Source organism: Lepisosteus oculatus, chromosome 19 (assembly GCF_040954835.1).
Source record: "Lepisosteus oculatus isolate fLepOcu1 chromosome 19, fLepOcu1.hap2, whole genome shotgun sequence".
Lineage (NCBI taxonomy): Eukaryota > Metazoa > Chordata > Actinopteri > Semionotiformes > Lepisosteidae > Lepisosteus > Lepisosteus oculatus.
In genome coordinates, this window is record NC_090714.1 from 17,609,589 (window position 1) to 17,636,137 (window position 26,549).

The 26,549-nt window shown below is 43.4% G+C and overlaps 2 protein-coding genes across 5 annotated transcripts; both read left to right on the plus strand.

Moving 5' to 3' along the window:
• Positions 1–129: 129 nt before the first annotated feature.
• gid4 (GID complex subunit 4 homolog) lies at positions 130–7,345 on the plus strand. Of its 4 annotated transcripts, none has more exons than XR_001480000.2 (7): positions 130–493; positions 1,837–1,896; positions 2,655–2,762; positions 3,032–3,133; positions 3,672–3,802; positions 4,309–5,001; positions 5,583–7,345. XR_001480000.2 is itself a non-coding variant. In XM_006637226.3 (6 exons), exons 1-6 carry the CDS (start codon positions 305–307, stop codon positions 4,370–4,372), a joined length of 654 nt encoding a protein of 217 aa, XP_006637289.1. In that variant the 5' UTR covers positions 130–304; the 3' UTR covers positions 4,373–7,345. The 4 variants fall into 4 exon arrangements, 2 of the variants coding, with proteins under 2 accessions (XP_006637289.1, XP_069036842.1); XR_001480001.2 differs by having other exon boundaries at positions 5,614–7,345; XM_006637226.3 differs by having other exon boundaries at positions 4,309–7,345.
• A 12,267-nt stretch (positions 7,346–19,612) lies between these two features.
• noxo1b (NADPH oxidase organizer 1b) lies at positions 19,613–24,199 on the plus strand. The gene is made up of 8 exons (XM_015360088.2): positions 19,613–19,718; positions 20,007–20,087; positions 20,185–20,257; positions 20,732–20,915; positions 21,250–21,455; positions 21,793–21,903; positions 22,215–22,332; positions 23,042–24,199. Exons 1-8 carry the CDS (start codon positions 19,653–19,655, stop codon positions 23,661–23,663), a joined length of 1,461 nt encoding a protein of 486 aa, XP_015215574.2. The 5' UTR covers positions 19,613–19,652; the 3' UTR covers positions 23,664–24,199.
• The last annotated feature ends 2,350 nt before the right edge of the window (positions 24,200–26,549 follow it).

A 26,549-nucleotide genomic window follows, 5' to 3' on the forward strand; every position in this document is an offset into this window, starting at 1 on the left:
AAAAACTACAGATCGGGGCTAGAAGACCTACAAGTCCCAAAATGCATTTCAGAAGGCCATCCAATGAGCGGCGGTTTCTTTGCCAGGTGCGCTCCCCTGGCCAATAGGCTGGCGGGATGTTGCTGCGTGGTGCTGCGTTGAGGTCCCTACTGTTTGCTGGGACCCTGGTAGCGCATCTCTCGGCGGCTGGGGAGAATTCGTGAGTCGGTGAGCCGCCTCGACAGTTCTCCCCCTGTCCCCTTTTTGTTACCGTCTCTGTGGCGTACGTCGGCCATAGCTGGGGCGACCTTCAGACGTGATAAACATGCCGGTCCGGACCGAGTGCTGCAGTACCGCCTGTGCGGCCTTTATAGCCTCGGCCTCGCTTATCCCGCCTCCCCCAATCAACACGCAGCAGCCGGGTGTCGCCACCTCGCTCCTGTACAGCGGCTCCAAGTTCCGCGGACACCAGAAGAGCAAAGGGAATTCGTACGATGTCGAGGTTGTTTTGCAGGTAAGTAAGAAACGAAGAGTATTTATACCGGAGCCTAGTGTCATCGACTAACATACAATCTGGCCAGTAAAACGACGTAATATTATCATAGACGTATTAATATCACTGGGGAGGTGATTAACTAAAAACTTGTAGACGCGTTTCTCAGTTGAGATCAATCTCACATTAAGTTGTGTTGAAATCGTTCTTATCCCTGTGGTGTTATCGAGGTGGATTGTGGTGTTTTTGTTTTCAATCTTTCACTGTTTCAGTTTTATTGAGAACTTCTTCTTAGCTCGAACAGCCCCAGTAAAAAGTCGACTGTAGCAATTTCTAACCTCCTAGGACTGTGTTGTTTGACTTAAAATAATTTATAAGTGTTAAATACAACAATATTGGAGGTTCTAAGGCTTATGCTTTTCAGGTTAGGCTTGGTACCAAAAGCACAACAGTCACTGAAGACATCCAGATCCTCAGTTGCCCTCTTCATAGTCGTCACAGCAGCCAGACCTGCGCTGTAAATGACGTGATCCTTGTCACATACAAAGTGTACCTCGGACTGTGAGAGTTTTATAGGAGGTTAAAATGAACTCTGTGAAACTGGTCCAGCAAAGGTGCTTGTATTTTGCCCGGCAATGATGTGGCATTTCAGTCACATTACCTACTTGAACTACTTTAATAATAGCTGCGTCAGCTCAGCATGCGTAGGCTGCAAAGGAACAGGTAAAGGTTTATTCCATGCTGAAGAGGAAGAAAAGAAACACAACGTTTCGGCTGTGCAGCCTTTTTCAGGTGTCACCCGAAGAAGGCTCCACGGCCGAAACATTGTTTCTTTTCTTCGGTTTTCAGCGGGGAATAAACCTTTACCTGTTTGCATTATTATTATTAAAGCTCACCATTCCTCTACAACATGCGCACATGATATTGCAACACATCAATTTGTGAAATGTGTGCTGCTGAAGGTAAATTATACACTTTTCTTCTTGTGCAGTCACTCTCAGAGGAAGGGTTTTTAGTGTCGGAAGCTGGGTTAATTAAAATTGTCTCAAGTGTCACACTTGGCTTAGAAAAACTGGATTTTTAGCCTCAATTACAAAGTAGGTCTGCAGAAGCAGCAGGGGCTGCAGTGAGGGCCTGTCATTCCTTGCCTCACTAGGTATGTAGGTTCTGAGCACCAGTAATTAGACTCCGATGGAAGTTGGAACTGTTGGAGCCCCGATGATTCACATTGAAACAGTGTTTGACTCATGCTTCAAATATTTAAAAACAATGCCGCTGTTTAGTCAGGTAGTTCAAATCTGAGACCGTGTTGTAATGCTCCGAACTGGCTGTCATGACGATATTGTCATTTTTTGCCTTGACAGCACGTTACGATGGAAGACTCGTACTTGTGCGGGTACCTTAAGATCAAAGGACTGACAGAGGTGAGATTCAGACAGCTGTGGCTCACGGGAGTGTTGTGGTGTTCAGTTTGAAGGGAGATTTACACCTGCCGAGCTGGTACCTTCACGTTTCTGCTTCCTTTGTTGTCGCTTGTGCCAGTTCTCTGGTTTTCTCTTTTTCACAGTTGATAAGTATTTCTGGCGGGTTAAGGTTGCATTTCTGCGTCATCTGGAACTTGCAGCCTTGGTTATATTTATTCAGTAGCAGCAGTTGTTCTCATTCAGACTTCTGCCATACAGGGTTTTACTCAGATCTGATTGATGTGCAGTTCCTTTCACTGGGGCTCCATTTTTACGGTGACTTTTTTTGCTGTTAAACATACCTCACCTGTCGGTGGGGTGGTTCAGAGGAAGAGCTGCTGTTCCAGGAGGGGCTGTGTTCTGTGAGCATCAGTAGCCCATAGAGGAGAGTATTGGCTGCTATATGAGGGGTGCTGGTATTAAGATCGAGGTGAAGTTTTGGAAGGCTAAATGAATATGGACTTGGCTGATCCATTACTGGGGCAATATCCAGTGTGCTGAACTAATATTTGGAAGTTGGTTGGGAGATTCTGAGTTCAGCTATTAGTGGATTGTTGCTTTATAAGATGCCCCTTCATCACAAAACAAATTGTTTAAGCATATTTGTAGCTAAACCCCATTGCTCATTGACAACCCGTCTTTGACCTGAAAGACATAAGACAACAGCTGTTTCTTTTTTCCCCATCAGTTGTCTTTTTTACTTTTATTTTTCCTCACAGGAGTACCCAACACTTACTACATTCTTCGCTGGAGAAATCATCAGCAAGAAACGCCCCTTTTTAACACGGAAATGGGATGCAGACGAAGATGTTGATCGCAAACATTGGGTATAAACAAAGATCCCCTGCTCAAATCAATTTAGAGTCTTAGTTCTGTATCAAGTCCAGTACAGCTGAGTTTTGTGATAAATGTAAATGACTGGTTCACTAATTAGATTTTTTGACAAATAGATGAACTACTGTAGTGTGCTGCACAAGCAAACCTGCATGCAAAATACCACATTTCTCACTTTCAATAAATATAATTTTAACTTGTGCAGCTTGCTGGGAACAATGTTGTATTTTTTTTTTCAAAACTATTTTTTCTCTCTCCTCAGGGCAAGTTCCAAGCTTTTTATCAGTATGCAAAAACATTTAACTCTGATGATTTTGATTATGAAGAGCTGAAAAACAGTGACTATGTCTTCATGAGGTGGAAGGTGAGACCGTTTATTTAAAGTTGTTTCTTTGGGATTGTTTTTTATTATAAGTTATTTGCTTTGGAAAAGCAGTAGCATTTTCCTTTTAGTTTTCAAGTAGTTTTCAAGCAGTAAAGATAGAATAAAAAGCTGAAACCAAGCAGGATGTCTTCTCAAACATTTGAGCTATGCCGATTGCAAAACTGAATTTAGTTTTTAAATACAAAATGTACTTCAAGTAAGGTTTTTTGTGACCAGGTTAGGATTTTTCGGTCAGAAATGAAAGAATGTGTTGCTGTTCTCAAACATGTATAAGTATTGTTGCAGGGATAATAATCAGAAGGTACTGTTTCCGATGCACTGATCTGCCTCCTTATTGATAATTCAGAAGAAATGGTTTACTGTTGTACGGTCCACACAATATGATGGGATTTGTAAACTCTGTCACCTGGGAATGACAACTTGGAAGGTCTTTCAGAGTTGCAAAGACATGTGCAGTTTTCCTTCCCTGTGTCCAGTGCTCTTAATTCTCTTATTATCTGTTCTCACCCTCCCACAGGAGCAGTTTTTAGTCCCAGATCACACAATCAAGGACATCAGTGGTGCTTCCTTTGCAGGGTTTTATTACATCTGCTTTCAGAAATCCACAGCTACCATTGAGGGCTATTACTATCACAGAAGTTCAGAATGGTAGGAATGAAACCTGACGTTTTTCTCCGTCACGTTCACATTGTCGTTTACGAGCGAGACCTCTCCGTAAAGTATTCTTAACTTGCTTCTGAGTTGGTTGTTTTAAAAGGGTGTTGTGATAGTGAACTGAATTTGCTGTTCAGATGACATTCTGGGAAAAGAAACATTAAAGAAAGCAGTGGACTTTGATTTTCCCTGCGAAGAACATGCAGGATTGCAGTAACCTCAGTCAGTGCTTACTCTTCTGCCAGGTACTGTGTAGATTTTAGTGCATCTAATTTCTCAGATGGTTTTGTGGGAGTGGTATGTCCACATGTCGCTGTTTCCCAGGAAGGGAGAGGAATCATTGCTGGAGAGCTGAGTCTTAAACAACTGCATGACTAATAACGTAATGTCCAGTTTTATCACTGGTTCATGAAACTCAGTGAATGTGTATTAGCCGGAGTTATTCTTGCTGGAATGCTGACCTGCCTTTGGCTGACGCCTTCCATTCTCCGCTCACACAGGTACCAGTCCTTGAATCTCACGCATGTTCCCGAACACAGTGCTCCCATATACGAGTTCCGGTGACACCAGTGCAGCGATGGCTCCAGCAGAGAAGGACCTTCGGCGCGGTCTCGCAGATCATGTAAAGAAGAGGGAGAGAAACGCAATGAGCGGTCAGGTCGTTTGGGTAGCAGGCTGGTCTTCTCTGCTGAGGAACAGGAGACAGACTCGAGGGACAGACGGGCAGAGTGGCCCCAGGAAGCGGGCAAATCGCACGCCTGGCTGGGATCTGGAATGTTGTCTGGGATTTTGCGCCACGTTTTTCTTTCGTTCTATTTTAATCTCTGGTTTTTAAGATACCTTTTTGTTTACCTGCACTCTTGTTAAGGTCTCTCTACTTTCTAAGTTGAGATCTTTTTTTTTCTTCCAAAAATGGAGAAAAAAGAACAGCTGAAGTTGCCTCTTTTTGCATCCAGGATGTTTGCAGTCCCCGCAGTGGAAACACCTGTAACGTTTTTTCTTTTTCTTTGATTTGGAGACTGTGCTTCATTCGGGGAGTTAAAACTTGCTTTTTAATAACTTTGTGTTTAGTAAAAGAGTGATGCCTGTTTAAGCTGAGACGACACGTGGAGAAAATGTCATTAAGCTGCAGAGCAGTTTTAATGGATAAGGGCCTTAAGGACTACTACACTGCTGTTGAGAGCAGTAAATCGGTAAGGAGTTTGTTTTGCAAGAAGACGTCAAAGCAATGACTGTGTGCTGTGTCTAGGCTGGCATATAAAACAACTTGGTGTCTGAAGGTTTCACGCTGGAACTCTGAGCTGTGTGGCTTCAGCACCCCGCCACACCTATATTCTGGCTAGTTGACAGTTTTTTTTAAGAACAAATGTAATGAAAATGTGTTATTTATACCTGGTCTTGAGTTCAAGGTAAGACGTGATACAGAAGGCTAGCTGTATGTTAAAACTCACCCGTTACCAGTCCATAGAGGCATTCATTTTTATGGCCATCAGACCCGTTTTGATAAACAATTTCCTCTCTGCAACAATGAGTTGGTTTTTGCTTATGCTCCACTGATATCTCCTAACTCTCATCTATGCAACATAAAACAAATCACTGCAAGAAACAGCATGGTTTTCCTTTAAAAGTTAACAGCTCATTTTTATTTTCAGAAATGGATTTTTAGAAATTAGTATTGCAATGAAACTAATTCTAGCCGTAAAAGTATTTATTTAAAAATATATGAATATATAACTAGAAATATATATGAAAAATTATATCTTACTTTTTCAAGCACTTTCCACAGTGCCTCCCTGCCCTTCCAGGTCCTCTGCTTTTGAATGCCCTGGGCGGTGGGCAACGTTTGGATGGATGCAGGCCGGTCTTGCGTACGGGCAGGCAGGAGAATCTGTAGGACTCGCGCGACACTGTGTGGTGGAGCAACAGTATTATCTACCAGGCTGCTCTGCAGGACTGTGCAGTTAGTCCCCGGAGGTATCTGTGCCACCACCTCTTCAGCAAACGCAGGGAGAAGCGTTCTTCAAGAGCTGTGCTAGGGTTAGACGGGACACCTTCAGTCTCTGAACCACAGAGTTGTCTAGAAGGTTAGTAAGAGGTTCTTGCCCCACACTGTTGACCACTAGTGACCCAAATCCCTTTTTTGTTGCAAATTTGAGCCAAATGCTCCATCTACTTTATCACTGGAAAACAAAGTTTAGGTATTTGTTGTCTGTGGCAGGATTACATTGTATTCTTTATACAATTATAAATAATTGTATAAATGTTTTTTGAATAAATTGCTTCCTTTATATCTACAATGGAAAATATATACTGGTCTATATAAAACATTGGAATTTGGGGTGGGGAAAAAAGCTTTTCCTGTTCAGTGAAAAGTAGTCCACCCACATCTTCTCCAGTCCCTGAAGCCATTTCTTTCCATGGATAAAATCGTGTGTGAGGGAGAGAGGGCAGCTGTAGACACTGACGGAGAAGGAGTGAAGGCTGGGAGTGTTGTAACGAGCTAGATTTTGGGGGGAGAGATGTCTGCGGCAAAGCATGTTTTTTGTTAATATTTAAACATGCCAATCAAAGGAATGCTAAAAAAACACCTTATTATTGAACACTGCTTACAGAAATGGTTTGACAAAAGTTTCTTCAATTTAAAATTATTTTAAAAAGGCTTAAAAATTAAAAATCTACTAAACTTAATATCAATTAAAAATATTTTTCAAATAAACCACAACTTGCTAATGAATCCCTTGATGAATTAGATGAGGATCTTGGAAGGGAATTTATGATTCTGTTTTCCACCAGAACAAAAAAGTTCTCCATTAAGTTGTAACATTCCAGATTTTACTAGTTTCAATGTTTCATCTTTACCCAAAAACCACTCACACAGGTGCAGGGGGCAGCTTCATTGCATTCAGAATTATGCTGGTCTTGGATAACAAGTGACCATGCAAGTAAATCTCTTAATTTACCTACCTCAAAGGTCAATTAATGAAACAAGTGCCACTTTGTATTGACTGCTAACAGGTGATGATGGAGATATAGGGCGGACAGGCTTTAAGGAAATGAGAGTCCGGGCAACACTAAGTTGATTTGAGTGTAGTGTTCACTTTTACATGCTTTTCTGCAGTGCTCATGGAGATGTATACAGGAACAAATTAAATTTCTTCAGTGCATAAATACCCTGTAAAATAAAGAAAAGTACTTTTGTAAATATGGGACTGCATTTGTCATATATTGGGATTACTGTATTCCTGCAAGACCTAAGGATTTTTGTATTGCTTTGTGATAAATTTGGGAAAAATGGCTGATGGATTTTAAAGGTTTCATAAAACTGCAAACTGAAGCACAAGGGTAAAATGAGGCTGCCAGAAGCTGGACAGTGGAATGTATGTGGAGGCAAAGACGAGCTCCTGTTTTGACACTGGTCAAGATGGGCTTTTTGTACAGGGAGAGCAATGGTTTATGAAGGTGTTGGGGAAAAAAGTTTTAAAAAAGAGAGGAAGTGCAATTCAATTGGCATTTCAATAAAAAGGGTTATTGTGAAAATGTTTTCTTTTGTTTCCTGAATATTTATGAAACTGGGAAATTGTAGCAAATGAAAATTGGTTTTAGTCCATTTATGCTGGGGAAGATAATATGCAGAACAGGCCTTCTCTTGACTCAGACCTGTGCACGTGTGGTTAAAGGGGTTCAGTTAAGCCTTAACTCATCTTCATGATCACGTGCTTCCAATTATTAATGGAGATGCGCTGGGCTTTCCACCTTAAGGACAATAACATCTACATTATTATCTCACAGCCTGTTTTTCATGGTAAAGTCTTCCAGAAGAAAGGGCAGTACCAAGCATACGAGACCACAACTGGCTTAAGCACCAGGACTTTAAAAGGGGGAAAGAACACAGATTCCCTGTAGAGGGCGCCCTAGCTCCAGCTGGGAGTTCAGCCCAGGAGCTGCGAGGCACCTGCACAAGCGCCAGGCCACCTGATTGTGTTGATTTATTAACCTACTAAAGCATGTAGACAATATTCAAGTCAAACACTAGGGGATGCTAAAGTGGTGCTTTCGCATTTAAACAGCTTCAAGTCTTCGATAGAGGCCAGTTTGTCCATAGTGTTTGAATAAATGTTTAATATGTTTTCATCTGAATGTTAAGTTGCTGCTTTCAAAGAAAATATTATCCATTTGAGAGCGGCTATATCTCAATTTACTCTATTATGTTGATGTATGTTAACATAATAGAACGCTGAAAAGAGAAGAAAGAAAACACAACATTTCGGCCATGGACCTGACACCTGAAGAAGGCTCCATGGCCGAAATGTTGTGTTTTCTTTCTTCTCTTTTCAGCAGGAATAAACCTATTACTTGTTCCTTTGCAGCCTACGCATGCTGACACAGCTACCCACCTAAACATAATAGTATGTTAACATACTATTTACATTGTTGTCCTTAGTACATGCTGACTATCCAACAACAGCTGCAATTATTTACAACTTGAACTTTTTCTTCAGAGTGGGTGAGTTCCAAAGGAACAAGCAGGGGGTAAATTCCAACCTGAAAGGTAAAAAGAAATAGAAAATTAATTGCAGTTATGAAGGTTTTTGTCAGGTGTCTGTTAAGGCTCCACAGGCTTTTTAAGGCTTTTTTATTTATTTGTGTGTTTCAGTGTGGAATCTCTCTCTACCTGCTCCTTTTTACCGAAAGACAGTAAGGTGTGCCACCCACTTGTTGCTTGATTAATTATTAAGCCTCTGGCTTTTATTCTGTTTCACGTTCAAGGAACCATAAAAATAAATAATGACCTAATCAATTCAGCTTTACAGTAAGGAAGAAGTCAGGGAGTATTTCAGGGAGTAATTCTCCCAGAATTCGTTTCAGTTTATTGCTACGAGGAAAACTGGTCTCCAGGGCTGTTTTAAGATGAGGTGAATGAAATTAGCACTTCAAGATGAGTGAACTTGAACTTTATTGCCATATGTAACCGGTACTGGTAGTGTGGAATTCTTACTTACAGTTACAAGTCTCTCGATTGTAAAACAAGTGTAAAAAACAAAACAAAGTGCAAACAGTGCATCAAGACAATGTACAAACAAACAGTAGACAATGTGCAAGTAAACATGTAGACAGTTTGAATGTTAACAATACAGACGTGTAAACAATGACTGGAGATGTGCAATAAATAAGAAATCATAAAGAGGTAGATGGTGATGGTGTAGGTGTGGTCCGAGAGGGATGGCTAAAAGAGTTCGCCAGTCTCACTGCTTGTGGATAGAAGCTATTGAAGAATCTAGTGGTAAGTGTCTGTATGCTCTTATATCTCTTGCCTGAGGGCAGTGGGGTGAAGAGCTCATGCCCTGGGTGGTGACTGTCCTCTGTGATGGCCAGAATTCTACAATTCTACCACGGCAGCGGTCCTCATAGAGCTGTTTAATCTCGGTGAGACCGCAGCCGATGATCTTCTGGGCCATATTGACCATTCTCTGCAGTGCCTTTCTTTCTCGCGAAGAGGTGTTGCCATACCACACGGTGATCCCGTTGGTGAGGACGCTCTCGATGGTGCAGCGGTAGAAGTTCACCAACACATGTATTGGCATCCCCCATCGCTTGAGGCACCTCAAGAAATAAAGGCGCTGCTGAGCCTTCTTCATGATAGAGTCAGTGTTCACAGTCCAGGTGAGATCTTTAGAGATGTGAATTCCCAAAAACCTAAAGCTGGTGACTGTTTCCACTTCCGTTCCATCAATACTGAGTGGGCTGTGAGTGTATGGCCTGTGTCTCCGAAAGTCCACTATTAGCTCTTTCGTCTTCTTTATGTTCAAGTCCAGGTTATTGCTGTGACACCACCTAAGCAGCTGTACAACTTCATCCCTGTAAGTGGACTTGTCATCACCACTGATCAGTCCTATTATAGTGGTGTCATCGGCAAACTTAATGTGCGGTTGTTGCTGTGTCTTGCTGTGCCGTCGTGAGTGAACAGGGAGTACAACCTTGGACTCAGACAGCAGCCTTGTGGGGTTCCAGTGCTCAGGGTGAGTGGTGTTGATGTTTTATTGCCTATCCGCACCACCTGTGGTCTCTCGATAAGCAGCCGGTGGAATAATGAGCTGCTGTGGTTCACTCGGCATGTTTGAATTCACATTCTGGCTGAAATTCGTCCAGCACCGCGGACACAAAGCAGATGGCTCCTGTTACAGCAACAGCACTGCAAAGCTGTGCTGTAGGAAATAAAACTACAAAAAAAAAAAACTCATACCCAGTTTGACAGTCATTTCGGAGAACCTTGATCTTGATGGCTTGAAGTCACTGTTAGCATTACTATTTGATAAGAAGAAAAAACTACCATTTCTTGCATTTATAGACTTTCACCCCAAAGAATCTCAAATAGTTGTATGAATCACAGGGAACGAAGGTTTGGAAATTCTGTAACGGATTGAAGAGCCACCTGCTAGCCCCACCATAAACATTTCCAACAGCAGCTCAGTTTCCCATGGCTGTCTCCCATCCCAGCGCTGACCAGGCATGACCACGGGCGTAGCCAAGAATTGAGTTTTGGGTGGGCTTGTGCAAAAGTGGGTGGCCCGGGCTCTAACTGACCGTCCTGCCAGCATAGGGGCACCCCTCCGATTTACAATGCAATCCTATATTGCATACAGATATATATTTATATTGGGGTATAATCAAACAGCAAAATTAGCGGAACCTTATATACACATACGGTGTCTCTTTCTCACACACGGGCTAAGCAACAATTACCTAGGCTGCCGAACGCTACCGTGCCAAGGCGGACACACAAAAACAATCAGTGCCTACCTCTGGACCTACTTCTAGACCAGACGCAGGCGTGGGGGCTTGGGGTTGAATATGGCGATAATCTCGTCGCTGTCTTGAGAGTCGGGAAATTCCCGTTCAAATGACAGCTCGTTTGCAAAGGTCTCTCATATGAGGACTTTGTCTTTAGCTGAAGGAAAGCTGCAAGAGCTCATTTTCACGTGTTGCTTGTAACAGTTCTAAGTATTTCGTATGCCTGCTTTTAAATTGTTCAGTCGTTTTACGAGTTACTCTGAACTTAATATTTTATTGCAAAACACAAAGAACACAATGCAAAATGCAAGATTCACAATCCCTCCGAAATATCGTATTTAAAATACCATGCAGGGTTTTCCTTGAGCTCCGTGAAGTTGCCCCCCCTTCAGACAGCACAAACGATGAAACCCTCCTCCTTCGTTAGTGCTGCTTTCGTTTCCGAGATATAGCGCCTTGGTTTTTCAGGTAATCACGTGACTACAAAGAAGTTTACAGTACCAACAAACTCGGCACTTGAACTACTGATCGTGATGAAAACAATGGGGTCGATTTGAGTCCGTCTGGTCGGGTGGGGTGGATGTTTCAATAAAGCGCCTTCTTTTCTGGCTGTGACGTACAAAACATCACAACTGTAAGATCTGGTGGTCGTGACTTTGCTGTTTTGATCAGTTGATCAAAACAGCAAAGTTGTCAACTGACATGTGCCCACTCCTCTCTTGGTCCCTAGCTTACTCTGTTCAAGACTAACAAGATCCAGTTCCTTTGGCCAAATGGTGAAAGACATGACTTGCAGGTCTAGAATATAATTGGTCTTCTCTGGGCTGAGCTCACTGGCAGCAATATTTTGCACCAGGCTGACAGAAGCAGAGATCTTAATAATGCATCATCATTCAATTTCAACATAATATCCACCGATTTATATTCAATACCTTATTCATTATAACTATAAATCTAAAATGGTTGACTTTTTATTGCTCTTTGACATTATCTAGCAAAGGAAAACAATGCATTTTTTATGGATCTCTTTTTCAGTCTCAGGCCCTCAAGACACATTTATTGTAAGCTCTTCCAATTCTTGTAACACTTGTGCCTCTTTGGTGTTGTTTCTGTCTAATCTGTAAGATTGTCCTTCCTCAGCCTGAGGCACATTGTCAGTTTCTGGCTTGGTAAACACCTGAATGAAATATCTATACAACAACTTACCTTTCGTCATCAAAACAGTTCACATTATATCTCTGAGACACTTCATACTGTAACGCATACGGCCACCATTGGTTGCGAGAGCCGGCTCACCAGCGCGGTGACGTCACCGCCCTTCCCTGTGAACAGCAGGGACCTCAGCCACCGGGCTGACGGGAGATTTCCCTTTGGCTCAAGTGGCTGGGTCCCTGTTGAGTGACGCCGGAGGCCCGGGTTCGAGTCCCCAACGGTGGGGGGCTGACCTGAGGCGGCAGAGGCGAGGGTACATACCCACGTGAACCCCGGAGTGTTACAATACTTAAGAGTTCTTTTGCTCTTTTTATACAAAAAAAACTCTATTCCAATATTATTTCAGGTTTTCCCAATATCTGTTTTTCCCCGAGCTCTATATTAACTTTGTTAATGCAGAGTGTAAATCCATGCATACTATTTTCTGATCTCAGTTCTCTGGTGGTACTGTCACCTGCTACAGGCGATCCCTGTAGAAGGTAGGACACCCTGCTGTTAATCATCTCCACCATTTAAGTTTCAACTGCCAATGTGCCTAATGTTGCTGCTCAATCTAAGTGAAGAAAATTTAAATTTGCCATGGTAATCACTTCTTCCTTTAGATACTCGTTCCTGACTTCATTGCATAAGACTGTGCAATTTGAATTATATTTGAATTTGGGGGTCTGTAGCATACATCTAACACAAACACTCAAAAGGCATAAAGCCTCACCTTCTGAGACCACACCACAGTCGGGTTCATTCAAGCTTTTTTTTTTTTAATGATCTACAGCATAGTGCTACTCTCCCCACTGTTCAGCCTTTCCTCACTCTCCAGAATGTTGTGCATCTGCAAATGCTGCTTTTTTCACATTTCAAATTTCACATTAAAACGCACAGTGACTTGAGAAATTATGGTGAAGTGTCTCTATTATGGCAAAGTCTTCTCTGGAGACCAGACAAAGGTCCCAACTACCGACCAGCACCCTGAGGCCCTTCATACACCAAACAGACAAATTACAGCGGTGTGAGAATGTGCAATTCCTAAAGCTTCAACTAATTAACTCAATTACCAAATACACCTGTACTGTGGGGATAAACAAGTCCCACTATAATTATTAGAGTTCTTTAGCAGCCTCTAGTGGCAGGTCAGCTGTATTCGTCAGCCTTTACTGAGCTGGCCAGACAGAGTCATGTTTCTGTGTTTACAGTTACATCCTATAGGTATACATCATCGCTAAAGGTCCATTTGTCTTTTGGAATCCTACTTCCAATTTGGGATAAAAAAGTTAACTATGCAACCAAATGAACAGTGAAAAGAATGGCCAAGTTGAAACTACATGGAAGTGCATTTGGAATAGGAATTGGACTCCAGAATGGGAGGCACTTTACCCCAAGGGATGTGGGAGTGTGGAACAACTCAGTCATGCTGTTTCTTTCAGAAGCGCCCGGATGAAATCAAGTTACAATTAACTACCAGAAACACTAAATGGGCTGAATGGCTCCTCTCCTTTGTTACCCTTCTAGACCTGATGCCCTGCGGTTGGCATGAGGGCACAGGGCTCATGTTGCATGTGAAATGTGAACCAACGTAACACTGCCATTCAGAAGTGTGCCCCAGAGCGTGCCAACAGCATCTGCTTTCACATACCAAGAAATGGTACTTTACCGTACCTCTGAGGGCATCAAGGAAGATAAAGGCAGCGCATTTTCCCTACTTATGATTTACAGAAAATAGGTGCGACAGCCTTTATAGATAGTAGGGGGAAAATACAATTTCATGATCTTTCCAGAATTCAACCTGTATTTCCACCTGTTTCCTTGAGTGACTGCCCAGCTAATGATGCATCATTCTTTCCTGCTACCTACACCCCCTCATGAGACTCACAAAGGGTTTCTGTCACAACACATCAGCTGCAAATATTTCTCTGACTCTCTGGATTCACAATAAATTAATTACAGTAAACGGGAAGCACACACAAGGCTGAAAATAGAACCGGAAAGCACAGCTCTGGGGAGATAGGCAAGCTCACACATCACCAGCACAGAACTGGCTTGCCCCTGAGTGGCTCACAAAGAAATGCAGGCCATTAGATTTGTTCTTTCATAGTTATAAAGCACAGTCCATGGGATTGGGTGATTTTAGCATTTTGCCATGAACACTTCCCTATGTGAGGCTGGCACACGAGTGCCCAGGCCATTGAGGACAGGCCCAGGTCGTCCACACAAGCACTTAGTTGCGGACTCCAGTGGGACTTGATGCGATGAGCACTCAGGACTGAAAACAGGAGGCCATTCCTTCACTGAGGAGCCCTTTAAGAAGCCACTGAACCATGTTGTTGAAGTAGATGGATCACTAAGCTACTGTTTTACTTATTTTTTGACGAACCAGGGGCATGGAGAAATCCCAGCTCCTCAGCAAGAACCTTACAGCTGCACTATCTCTCTGTGCTGGTTGAGGCACAAGCACTTTGTCAACACCGGACTTGTGTTTGTGCTGCAGATAACTTGGATACTGACAGTAAGACAGGGAAATCTTTCAATCTGTGTGGAAATGCTGAACAACGGATTTTAAGATAAAACAAATCTCTAGGGCCTGATAGCATTCTGCCAACTGAACTTCGGGAAATAACGTGCGTTTTCAAAAACCATTAATCAGTCACTCAAGACAGGGTTAACACCCTGGAAACCACCCTGGACTGGAAACGGCCAATATAGCACCCTTGCAAAAACAGGGTGACAAAAGGAAACAGGACTAGCTAAAGCTGTAATTTCTTTCTGTTTTCCTGCTCCACCAGCAGCAACTAGAAACAATCAAATATCTCCTGTCTACGAGAACCCGGGGAGAACATGCAAACTCCACACAGACAGCACCTCAGGAAGGGAGTCCAGTGCTGCGAGGCTGCAATTCTGACCACTGCGGCAGCATGGCACCCAAAACCCCCTCTATTTGAATGACAGATTATAGAGGTTCTTAAATCAACTAATTTCAGGAATCCTAACGAGACTCCAATTCCAAACACTGAATTATAATTCGATGACCTGAGTTCAGTATTTCTCTATCCCAAGAAACAACAGCACTCAAAGAACATGCGACCAAACATGCTGGGAAAAAATGCTGTTTCTTTTGCTCTGTTAAATAACCTGTCGAATGTATGTTTTTATTGTTACAGTTTCGCACTACTGAATTCCTGTACAATGAAGGAGCATCTCGTTTCAGATTCGTTCCTGTGCAGGCTTGTCAGAAAGACCTATAAACAGCAACAACTCTGTGATGGACAACTTTCTGCAGACTCCACGACATCCAGAAGGGGAAAGGGCAGAGCTCAAACAGAAGGTTGTTTCAGCATGGCGCGATATGATCAGACACATATCCAACACGCAGCCACCCTGTCGTGTGTCGTGTGTCGTGTGTCGTGTGTCGTGTGTCGTGTGTCGTGTGTCGTGTGTCCAGTCCCTGGAGCTGCAAAACCTCTCACAGCTGTCAGAGTCCAGAAGCAGGAAGTGAAGAACGAAAGGGGAGCAGGCAGAGAGGAATGGAATGGTGCTGATGTCTCGAATTAAAAATGACAATCCAGAGAAAACTCACCAGTTCTCTGCAGACCTGTGAAGCCTCAGGTGGCTGCGCTGGTTGGAGGAGACAGATGCTGCGCTCGTTCCAGGTGCTGACAAGCCTCGGCAGTCCGACAACAGGGGCAGCTGGTGCCCTTGAACGCGGGCCGAGAGAGTTTGATCTCCGCCGGGCGGGGCTGAGGCAGAGACCCCTCTCATCTCATCACCGGCCTCGCTTTGAAGAAGCAGCTGCAGCCCCAGTTCAAATTAAACCCAGACGAGAGTTTTGTTTTGTCGGATGTGTGCTGGACTTTTATCTCATTAAAAGAGACAGAAAAACTCAACTGAATTTCTTTGATGCTCTATATCCTTACTCCAGAAGGACATAGTTCAGGAGTATTTTATTCACAACAGAATCATCAGTTGATGATGTTGGTTCAAAATTGGAAAGTAACTATATTAAGAAATGCTTTTCCATCCTTTGGATATAGCTTTTCTAGTACAATGATGTCAGCTTGTAGAGTTTCATCCCTTCAGGCTTCTCATTTCTAACTGTGCTGAACAGTAAATATTTGAGTCAGAAAGGGCTAGACTTTAGCCTGACCTCATTGACTCTTCGACTCTGATCTCCCCAGTAATCAGTGCTTTAATGTTTTAACCGAGTCCTAATTGATGAATTAGTCCTCTGAAGATCTGAAGTTAAAGGACTGGTCAGAGAGAAGACTTGGAAATGAGGCAAGGATGCATGATCCCGTGCTTTGGAGTGAAAAGACACCGGGCAGTGCAAACCACACGTGGATAAATATACGTACAGGATTACAGTTCCCAGCTGTGAGAAGTGGATCCCACAGGAATTCACCAAGAGCAGTGTATTTACATGACATTTATCAGCGAAGATGCTAGAACAGTAAGGTAGACTACGTGAGCAGTCTCAGCTCTGATCGGGTTACATAAGGAAGAATTCAGGATAAACCTGCTGAGCCTCTCAGTGGGAATGTCAGCTCTCAGACAGCTGGAAAGACCCAGCATTGTATGAGTAAATAATAAGTATCTCAGGGCGCCTGGTAACCCTGCAGGAGTTGTTTCCTTATTGCACACACATAGAAACAGACTTGCCTTTAATGCAGTATGATATTTTGCCGTAGACCTAGTGTTTGTGTTACAAAAACAATTGTGCAAAGAAAAAACTGTTATCATTGTTATTACTATTACAGTCCTGCAATAGAAATTACTTTAAAAATCTCCCCCCTATAAAAATTGGGGTAGACCTCTTCCTGTTTTTACCTGTTCTCGGGGTTAAACTTCGGTGTTGGCGAATGCAACTGTTGTTCTGTCAGCTCCTCTCCGTGGGTAACACGCACCTGTTAAATATCAAGGACAATAAGTGTCCGCGCATTCATAATTGTAGGCTCATTAGTTTTTTCTGCTTTATGGTCAAGATAAAACATTTTACTATATGGTGCTACTCTACCAACACAGGAGCGATTCTACAACACTTACCCTAAACAGAAACGGCTTCAGGCCTGGGGGGTCTATTTTCTCTGGGCTGAATGCGAAGGAATCGGAGCGCAAATTTTATTCTCCGCCTGCTGCGAAACAATGTCGCTTTGGAACATTTTTCTGTGAAAACCTATGAAACCTGGAAGCAAATCACTTAATTTCACTAAATTTATGAACCAGTCTCTTGCCTTTGTTTTCGTTTTCTCGAAAGAGAGATCGAACTACTCCTGTACGCGTCTCAACGTCTTAATCACTTCCTACAATCTGGATTATATTACAGAGATCATATAAATGTATTATGTAATATTGTGCAATTACGTTTAACTCAAAGAAAGTGATACATAAAACGGCCGAATTTCCGACTCCATCTATCCACAGATAGTATTAGCACACAGAGTTGGCTCGAACGCACACGTTACGATGTGTCAATGCTTTTCGCTAACACAGAGAGTTTTCAGGTGTGATACTGTGGGGAAAAGCACCAATCGGACCACCCTATCCAGTAGACTCCAACACTGGTCCTGAAGAACCCCAATCCAAATAATATCTTAGATCACCTGGCTGTTTCAAAAGCTTGGTAACACCTGAACACTGCGGAGCAATCAAGACCGTCATCTCTTCAATGAAGGGTACCCTGCCCTTGATGGATCACGAGAACTTAGATTTAATTGCTTAATGCAACAGATCAACCGTTTTCCAAGTCATGTCCTTCATCTGCACTCCAATGTCTCTGTTCAGGTGGATGCGGCCTCATGCATTCAATTTGACATTTCCCAGTTAGCTCAAAAATCATTATTGACCGCCGTGATTTACTGAACTAATCCCAGGCTGGCTGGCGATAATCCAACCCATTTGACAAACAGGGTGTTAACTGCATGAATAGATACCAGCACATTCCTGGAATTAATTTGTGCAATATAGCTTCGATGACATCGTGTATTGCAACACACAGTATTAATGAGCTACAAATAACAAGATTTCCTTTTCAACTTTTTACTAGCTTTAGGGCTTTTATTAACCAACACTTATAAACACTTCCCAAATGCTTTCTCACAGTGTATATAACATAAACAAATTGTAATAGCTCAATTTAATTATCTAATAGAAGTTAGACAAGATTTCAGACTGGCTGAGAGATTAGGCAGGGCTTGCAAACCTTCCTTTTATATTCTTATTGGTGATGCTTGAACTATGGCTTTTCATATAAATACAGACAATTTTCAGGGTATTCATATATTTACTTAATAAATAATACATTTCGTTTTTAGCATGTTTGTTGATTTAACTGAAGTTTAATTTTGATCCAGTTTTTGGTTAGTGAATTATGTGGTTAATTATATAATATTATATATATATAATTATATATATTTCTACTCATTTCTTATTGATCATGGAAAGATACCACGTTCATAAAATGAAATGGTCACATTCCACTCCAAACATTTTTAATTAAATTATTACTGTAGTCCAGAAAGTATTATCATTATTACCTGGGATTATTACTGTGACACAGAAAGAGCGCTATGACACACCATTTACAGTATTGTGTCTCACTATTCCTTTATCTGCTACTCTACTCTCTCGAATTTAACATTGAGAAATTAGGTTGAGTTTCTGTCTATCTTTTAATCCTTCAATATTTGTATTTAATTGACGATTCACATTTGCCTCGCAAACTCGACATGCCTTCCTGCTTCTGCAGAAAGAGAGTTGGACGTGTTGGGCGGCTTCCTAGCGTCAGTGGAACGGAAAGGAAACTGACAGGAAAGTTCTTGAGTCATACCTTCCAAGACAAACCTCATTCAGAAGTGTCAGACAGGAATCCGCGATTATGAAGGAGTAAAGTATTGATTCCGTTGCATTATTTCTCTCCTGTGTGAAAGACAAGCGAGTCATCGGGCTCTGGCCCTCAAAGCCGCTGGGTATCAAAGTGCGACGTACTGTATTTCATGCCAAGAGTAACTCTCAGAAATGATGTTCCTCTCATGAATATGAACGCCTTGTTTAAATTAGCTGAAAATGTATTGCCCCGTAGTAATGTTTTTATATTTTGTTTTTATATTGATTTGTATATTAATGTTTTATAACTATATATCAATGTTAGTTTGACCTGCTGGGGTTCCTGTCGAAGACGATCATATGAAAGACTGTCCAGCAGCAAGAAGACTTGAGTAAATCTTAATACAGGCAGTAATTATAGCTGAAACACAGCTGCAAATACCAGTTATTATTGAATTTTTATTATTACTTTTATAAACGTAACATTATGGTTTGATTTTAATTTTGGTCCATATGTGTTCGGGAATCCTGCCACAGATAAATCATTTAGCTGTTGTTTGGACCTTGTGCTAGCAGGATGATCTCCAGGGTCGCTGCCACACTTGCCAGGCTGAAGCGCGTATCTGATTATGAATGAAAGCGCGGATATTTGTTCCCAATGGGAATAAACTAAAATTCGCCTCAAAAGTAACACCTAAATGAAGCAGGACAATGACCAATGATCAGATCTTCGTTGCTGTAAATCCGCAAATTAAATTATGACCTATCAATGACACTTCAACAGTCACTTATAATTTTTTTTTTACTGTTAGAAAATAGTCGGCAATCCCTTTGTTGTCCGGTAGAAAAGAATCAAATCTTTCAAACCCATTATGCAAGAGTGGAATTCTGAGAGAAGGAAGGCCAGTGTGTTTTTTTTCTTTCGACAGGGAAGTTAAAAGACACACTTCCACGCCTCCCCGTCTAGTCTGCCCGCGTCCATATATACCTGAACTCAGATCCTCTGGCGAGACGCGTCTCTGCCCGAGCAGCCATGAGTGTCCCGCGCTACCCCGTGGACGTGAGACTTATCGGAGTAATGCACAAGAACGGGAGTAATGTAAGGAGAAAATCTTGAAATTATTGCGTAATATATTAAATATAATATATTCATTTAATATATTAAATCACTGCAGTGATTTTCTCTTGTGGGCTTTATGGTTTATTCAGCATTGACGGATGTAATCGTGGCATATAAAAAAACAAACATTTTAGCACTTATATTAGCTCTACTGTTGAAATTCTATTCATAAACAGCCTGGATAGGTTATTTCCACGATATTTTAAAAATACACGATGCAAAAATACAAAGCTCAATAGTTTTCTCTTTTTTCTTGCTCTTTTTCAGATGTTCATGACTTCGGTGTTTTGGTCAGATCAGAGTGACATCGTTGTGTACCGGTCGTTCGGGGAATTCAGAAAACTGCATGTAAGGCAAACACTTTGTGTAAATGAAAATGGCACAGTTTCTATGTGTTTAAGCTAATGTGTGTGTTCTAAAAAACTTCTACCTTCTGCACCAATAGAAACAACTTAAAAAGAAGTTTCCTCCAGAAAACATGATTCGCAAGTCGGACAGTGTACTTCCCAAATTCAAAGGTATGTTAGGGTGTGATACTGGACGTGATCAAACCTTTCCGAATTAATCTAAAATAACGTTAAAATAAGGCTTTAGACTGACAGTCTGATTGGGAAAATGGTTAAAGTCTTCTAGGTCTAGAAGTTATTTCTAAAACCCGATTAAGTCACCAAATATAAGTTTTCCAAATAAATCGCCTAAAATGCATTGTGTGTCCATTTGTATATGGTGATTGAACACAGAAGTGGAACAAACAGCATTTATTGCACTTTAAATGATTCCAAGCATAATTAGTCAGATTAAAAACATACCAGAAATTCTGGTCCATATTTGTCCTTTAAAGGATTAATGACATCAGTTGAATGAATGACAGAGCACATGAAGAAAGAATACACCCAGATGTTACTGGCATTGCCAGATTTTTTTTTACTTTTCCTGTTTATTTTTCTCGGTCAAAAACACTGGAGCATGTTTCCTTTCGTCCTTTTTCCCAGCGAGACACTTGAAGACCTTGTTCCAGGCGAAGGGTCCCGGCCGGTCCGTGATCCGGCTCAAGTGCGTGGAGAAGTACTGCGGGGAGCTGCTCAGATGCGATCCCGAGATCTCGCAGAGCGCCGAAGTGATCAGGTTCTTCCTGCCGCAGAGCCAGGACCTGCAGCCGGAGTTTCCCAAGAACAGGTAATCCGGTCCGCAGCCCCAGCGCTCTGGGGTTAAATTCCCATTTGATCCCTCTTCGGGAAAACCCTGTGGATCTTGTTGGATAGCAGTGCAGCGAGGGCGAGCGCCAGGGAGAGGAAGAGCACGCTGGGACATTGCAGGGAGAGGAAGAGCATGCTGGTACATTGCAGGGAGAGGAAGAGCACGCTGGTACATTGCAGGGAGAGGAAGAGCACGCTGGGACATTGCAGGGAGAGGAAGGGATGATGTTTGCAGAGCGCGCAGCAGGACAGTGGCTATTCCAGCTCTGAAGCCCCGGCGCTGCCTGATGCATCTGTCCTGTCCCCCGGAGCAGCTTTGTGATCATGCCCCCGGAGGACCCGGAGGACAGCCCGAGGGCTGGCGTGGACGGCAAGCGCATGAGCGAGGGCAACGTGACCCACCCCTTCGTCACGGAGACGTACCAGTGCGTGGCCCCCTACGAGACCAAGGACACCAAGAACCAGCCCTTCCGGGTGGCCGTGGATGAGGTGGTGGACGTGCTCATCAAGGACCCCGCGGGTGAGTGTGGGCGGGACAGCTGCCATCTCTTCTAGTTGCGGGGGGCGGGTTCTCACCATTTCAGGGGGGTGGGGTTAGGGTTAGGGTTAGGGTTCGGTTGCCTAGGAAACGAAGTGTGTGTATTTCAGCCAGAACTGACTGGGCAGCGAAAAGAGAAATGACTGTCCTGCACTTTTGGGTTCTTTTTGACTTACCTGTTGGGTTTGGGAGTAGCTCTTTCTGCACTGCAGAAGGGCCTTTTCTCTGGCCATCACGGTGTGAAGTCGGGGCTCGCTGCCCGAGCGCCCCGCGCTGTGGCAGGGGGCTGGTCGGTCTCACGCTGTCCCGCTGTCCGCAGGCTGGTGGCTGGTGGAGAACGAGGACAAGCAGCTGGCTTGGTTCCCGGCGCCCTACCTGAGGAGGAACGAGGACGAGGGAGAGGAGGAGCTGCTGGACGCACATGAGGAAGGTGAGCAGAGAGGGTTCATTGGCCACAGTGGCGGGGCCATACTGGGAACCCCCAGGACCCCCCGAGTGAGCATCATCCCCACCTCCCCAGTAAAATATAAACAGTCACGGGAGAACCAGCACTTCATGAAGTGAGGACAGTTCATCTGAATACACTGACATCTGAAATATTTTTGGGACATTTTGTACTGAGCTAGCTTTCCTAAAAAAGACACCTACAGTGTCCTGCTGCAGGAATCTCCCCACTGTTTAACAGCAGTAAACACAGCGACAGACACAGTGACGCAGTCTCTCTCTCCCTCACGCGTGCAGGTGGGCTGTACTGCGCAGTACGAACATTTGAAGCCAAAAACGCAGACGAGCTGTCGGTGCACATCGGCTCCGTGGTGCAGGTGATACAGACCTCGGACGACGGCTGGTGGCTGAGCAGGTACTGCTCGATGACACGACTGGGAATGAGGCCAACCGGAAGGCTCACACTTGCAATGCGGAACATGTACCCTGTGAGCTCGCAGGGGTCAGCGAGTGTCAGTAATGCATGGAATACAAAAACAAGTGTCTTTCTTACCTGAGACAATTGGGCCATAACAATAAGGGAGGGATTTTGAGATGTGTGTGTGAGAAGTTCCTTTAGCCCCCATTTCCTGTCTGTTAAAGTTGGCTCTGAATGTTGTTCGAGAAGCTTTTCGTCAACGGCCGTCCTCCCGCACAGCGTGTGGAGCATCAGTGCTCTCTCAGCTCGTAGAAACTATGCAGATCAAATTACAGAAGAGCGCAAAAGAGGAAGCCAGTCGTGTCGGCCAAGACTTTGCGCGTAAAACAGAATCTTTGTAAACCTAAAACTAAGAGCGAGACAAGACAGTTGATAGGGCAGGTAGAAGGCCTGTTGCAAAGCAACACTTATTGTAGGCAGGTATTATGTTTATACTGTATATATATAGTTTTATATTATATAGCAAAAACCAAAAAGAAAGCACGCACGGAAGAAAAAAGCTGAGTGAGACCTCCAGAACCTGAGTAGGCGGGTCGGGTTGTTTTGAGAGCAGTGGTACTTCCGATTCTTGTAGCTCCTGCTTTTCTCCTCATTTGTGCGAACTACAGCTGTGGCTGACCGTGTCGTTCCTCCGTTTCCTTGGCAGCTACAAGGGCAGAGCTGGTTACGTCCCATCCATGTACCTGCAGCCCTACAGGAGCCCCCCGCTGGGGTTCCGGAGCCTTGCGCCGGCGCACAGGCAGGGGCTCAGCCGGTCCCAGGAGCTCCTGCGGCCGGCCCAGTCCGCGGCCGCGGTGCCTCCGATGGGGACAGCGGACAGGAAGAAGTGGTGCTCTCTGGACGTGCTGTCTGACCCCAGGCCCGGCCCTGTCCCCACCATCACCGTGGAGGCGGAGCGGGAAGAGCCGGGGAGCCGGAAGGACAGCCTGAGCGGGGACAGCGAGCTCGGCTGCAGCAGCGAGTCCTTCTCCTCGAGCAGCGAGTTCCTGGGGGCCAGCCTGTCGGACGCGCCGGGGCTGCTGGGCCGGAGCCGCACTCCCCAAGCCCTGGTGGCGGACCGGCAGAGTCCCGACAGCGGCGCCCCCGAGCAGAGCCTCTCCTCCAGCAGCTCCGAGCCCAACCTCTACAAGCCTCCCTCCGCCCCCAGGGTGCCCCCCCGGCCGAAAGCGCAGGAGATCCTCACTCGTTGCACCACCATTACCTGCAAAGCCGCGCTGGTGTCCAAGTGTCGCCTGTCCCCGGAGACGGAGGAGATTCAGACTCGCTAGGTGGGGTTCAGGCGCCCCTCCTGGCGGTCTAATCCGGTCTCCTCACTGCCTTGTTTGTCCCCGAGCCGATGAAGGTTTCTTTTTGTTTACACGTCCATTAAAAACGCAGTGTATGATTCTGTGGCATGTGTTTCTCGAAAACAAATCCAGGAACGTTGCAGCATAAAAATTGCAAGGAAGAGTAGTAGAATTGTATCTACTTAACATCCCCTCTTGTGTGGGTTCCAGGGCAGGTCTGGGTATCTTGTGCTAAGAAAGTTCTCGATCTAGTTCTTGGGAAAGGGACTTTAGTTATATCTGTTTTAATGGCTGTGTCCTCATTTCAGAATCCCTTATTCTCTCTTCCTAATTCTTAGAAGTATCCATACTGTATATTCCATACTGGAAAAAGCTACTGTGCCTTGTATGCATAATGTTTTTTTATCTTTGGTTGGGTGTCATTTTAATACTATCATTAAATAGAATGTTCATATCGCATAAGTATTGAATTGTTCTTTGGAAAACTGAAAAATAAAGATCTTCTGAGTATAAAATTACATGGTGCACCCCTTTTTGTCTGCATAGTCTCTCACTGAAGAGCCAGTCTCAAAATATTCACATTGCTTTTCACAATCAGCTCTGCATCCTGCAATGCAGCTGCATCTAAGGAGTGGAAAGATGACAGGACAAAATAGATCTTGCTTAGATTCTAAAACACCATTTATTAAACGGCTGTGCATGACTGTTCATGCTCCCAGTGGCTGCTGTTTAAAACATCAACACATTTACAATCAGACTGCTTTTACAATGGCTTAGAAAAAGGCTCCACATAGTGCACATCAATCAGCAACATGACTAGCCTGGATTTCCGTCGCACTGGGGCCCTATGTTCAATTCTGGACCTGGGGTGCTGTCTGTGTGGAGTCTGTATGTTCTCCTCATGTTTGCATGGGTTTCATCCAGGTGCAAAACACATACTTGCAAGCCACAGGCTTTTGGGAACATTTGGGGGAAATTGGGCCTGGGGTGAGTGTGTGTGTCCGTGTGTGCCCTCTGACGGACTGGAGCCCGCCCCACGCAACACAGGCCGAGGAATGTCTGAAAGCTGGAATGGGATCGAGCAAGGATAGAAGTATTTACAACAACCGTAGTCAAAATCTTTAAAAAAGGATATCAAAAGGATAAGGAAGTGAACAGCAAGCAAGCAATCCGTTGATTTTACTGTGGTGACAACATTCTGGAAATACACAGGCAGCTGTGCATAGCTTAACCTCTCAGTTGAAAGAGACATCTAGCAGACAGGAGAATTTAAAAATGGACCATCGTCATCTGGACCGTGTCGGCAAAAAATCAGATAGGTCTACAGTAATTGGACCACTTTTCAATTTTGAAGAAAATCTGTTGTTCATGCCTTTCCCCCGCGACACTGTACTGGACAAGCGGTAACGACACGGATGGACGGATTATTGTAATTATACGTTACGTTCCCAAACAGATTTAAACATTTCCTGCATGGGCAATCAAAAAGTGTCGACGTTCTCATAAGGAAGTTGCATACGTACGTGCGAAGGTTATGGGAATCAGAATTACTGGTCCCACGTGACAGAGAGTTTAGCACGTCAAACAATGCAAACAGCTCAGGTTAAAGCTGTGGAATAGCCAAATGTTAACTATCTTGTTAAGAATCTAAAAACTTTATAAAAAAAAACAAGAATATGAAAGAACATGCTTGTCGCTAATTACAATGTGTAAAATACTACAGTAACGTATTGGACAAGTTACAGATGTTTACGATTAACAAACTAATTCTGGCAGTGAAAACTGTCAGGAAAGAGCTTGACAGGACCAATGAGAAGAACTAAGAAATAATAATAATAATAATAATAATAATAATAATAATAATAATAATAATAATAATAATAATAATGAGTGTGGTATCTGTTCCTATAAGTTTTTTTTCTGGGCACAAGAGAAATGTTCTGTAAGTGAATCCCGCGATTAAAACTGGATGGATGGAAGTCATTTTTGTGTTTTAAGGTTAAGAAAATCATTAAGGTTCCGGGACAAGGAGGTCCGGAAAAAGTTTAGATTTTGCAGATTAGACCTCTACTTAGCAGACCGATTATCATCATTAAGCAAAATAACAGAAAATTATTTGTTCCTTATGTAACGGCATATAATGCATCCAGAATAAAAGAAATGTCAAAGAAATCAGAAAATCTGCGAGGAAAAACCCTAACAGTTTGCATCTACAGATACTAATTAGCTATGTTCAATTGTTCCATTGCACACATTTATAAAATTGTTGAAAGAACAGATGGGGAGAGGGCATTACTGAGTTGGACATAACGAGGTAGTCCCTTTGTATTGAGAAATGAGACAGCACAACTGTTGTGACAAAACTCTTATCTGTCTAAACGAGCGTGTGGCACCGAACTGCACAGTGACCCACGGCGGCCCTACAGACTGAAGCCGGGTAGATGACCCCCAGTCCCCCGTGCCTTGGGGAAGGCAGTCATTCGTCAGACAAAAACCAAGCAGCAAAAGACAAAGTACAAATTACATCCACCCCCCTTTCCCTCGCAGGATCTCCACAAAAGTATTTTTCTTCAAAACGAAGCGAGTTTCCTTCTGTCCCATTTTAGCTGGTGGTTAAACACGTACAAAATCAAGCTGAGTGACAACCTAGCAGATAAGAAGCATGTTTTCTTGTTTGGAGGGAAAAAAAAACCCAAGATCTTCAACGAGATAAATCGCAAAGCAAAAATGTAAGGAATTTGTCCAATGAAAACAAATCAAGCTTAACCTACTTTCTTCTGTCTTAAACTCGTTAGTCACTGTCTTCCTGTTATACCTCCAGAAACTGCAATAACAGCTAAATTCTAAAATATTGAAGGACAACAAAGA

Coding starts and splice junctions, on each gene's coding strand:
- noxo1b (XM_015360088.2), top strand. CDS start 19,653: ATGAGTGTCCCGCGCTACCCCGTGGACGTGAGACTTATCGGAGTAATG. Junction 21,456..21,792: donor GCTCATCAAGGACCCCGCGG/GTGAGTGTGGGC, acceptor CGCTGTCCGCAG/GCTGGTGGCTGGTGGAGAAC. Junction 22,333..23,041: donor GACGGCTGGTGGCTGAGCAG/GTACTGCTCGAT, acceptor TTTCCTTGGCAG/CTACAAGGGCAGAGCTGGTT.
- gid4 (XM_006637226.3), top strand. CDS start 305: ATGCCGGTCCGGACCGAGTGCTGCAGTACCGCCTGTGCGGCCTTTATA. Junction 494..1,836: donor ATGTCGAGGTTGTTTTGCAG/GTAAGTAAGAAA, acceptor TTGCCTTGACAG/CACGTTACGATGGAAGACTC. Junction 3,803..4,308: donor TATCACAGAAGTTCAGAATG/GTAGGAATGAAA, acceptor CCGCTCACACAG/GTACCAGTCCTTGAATCTCA.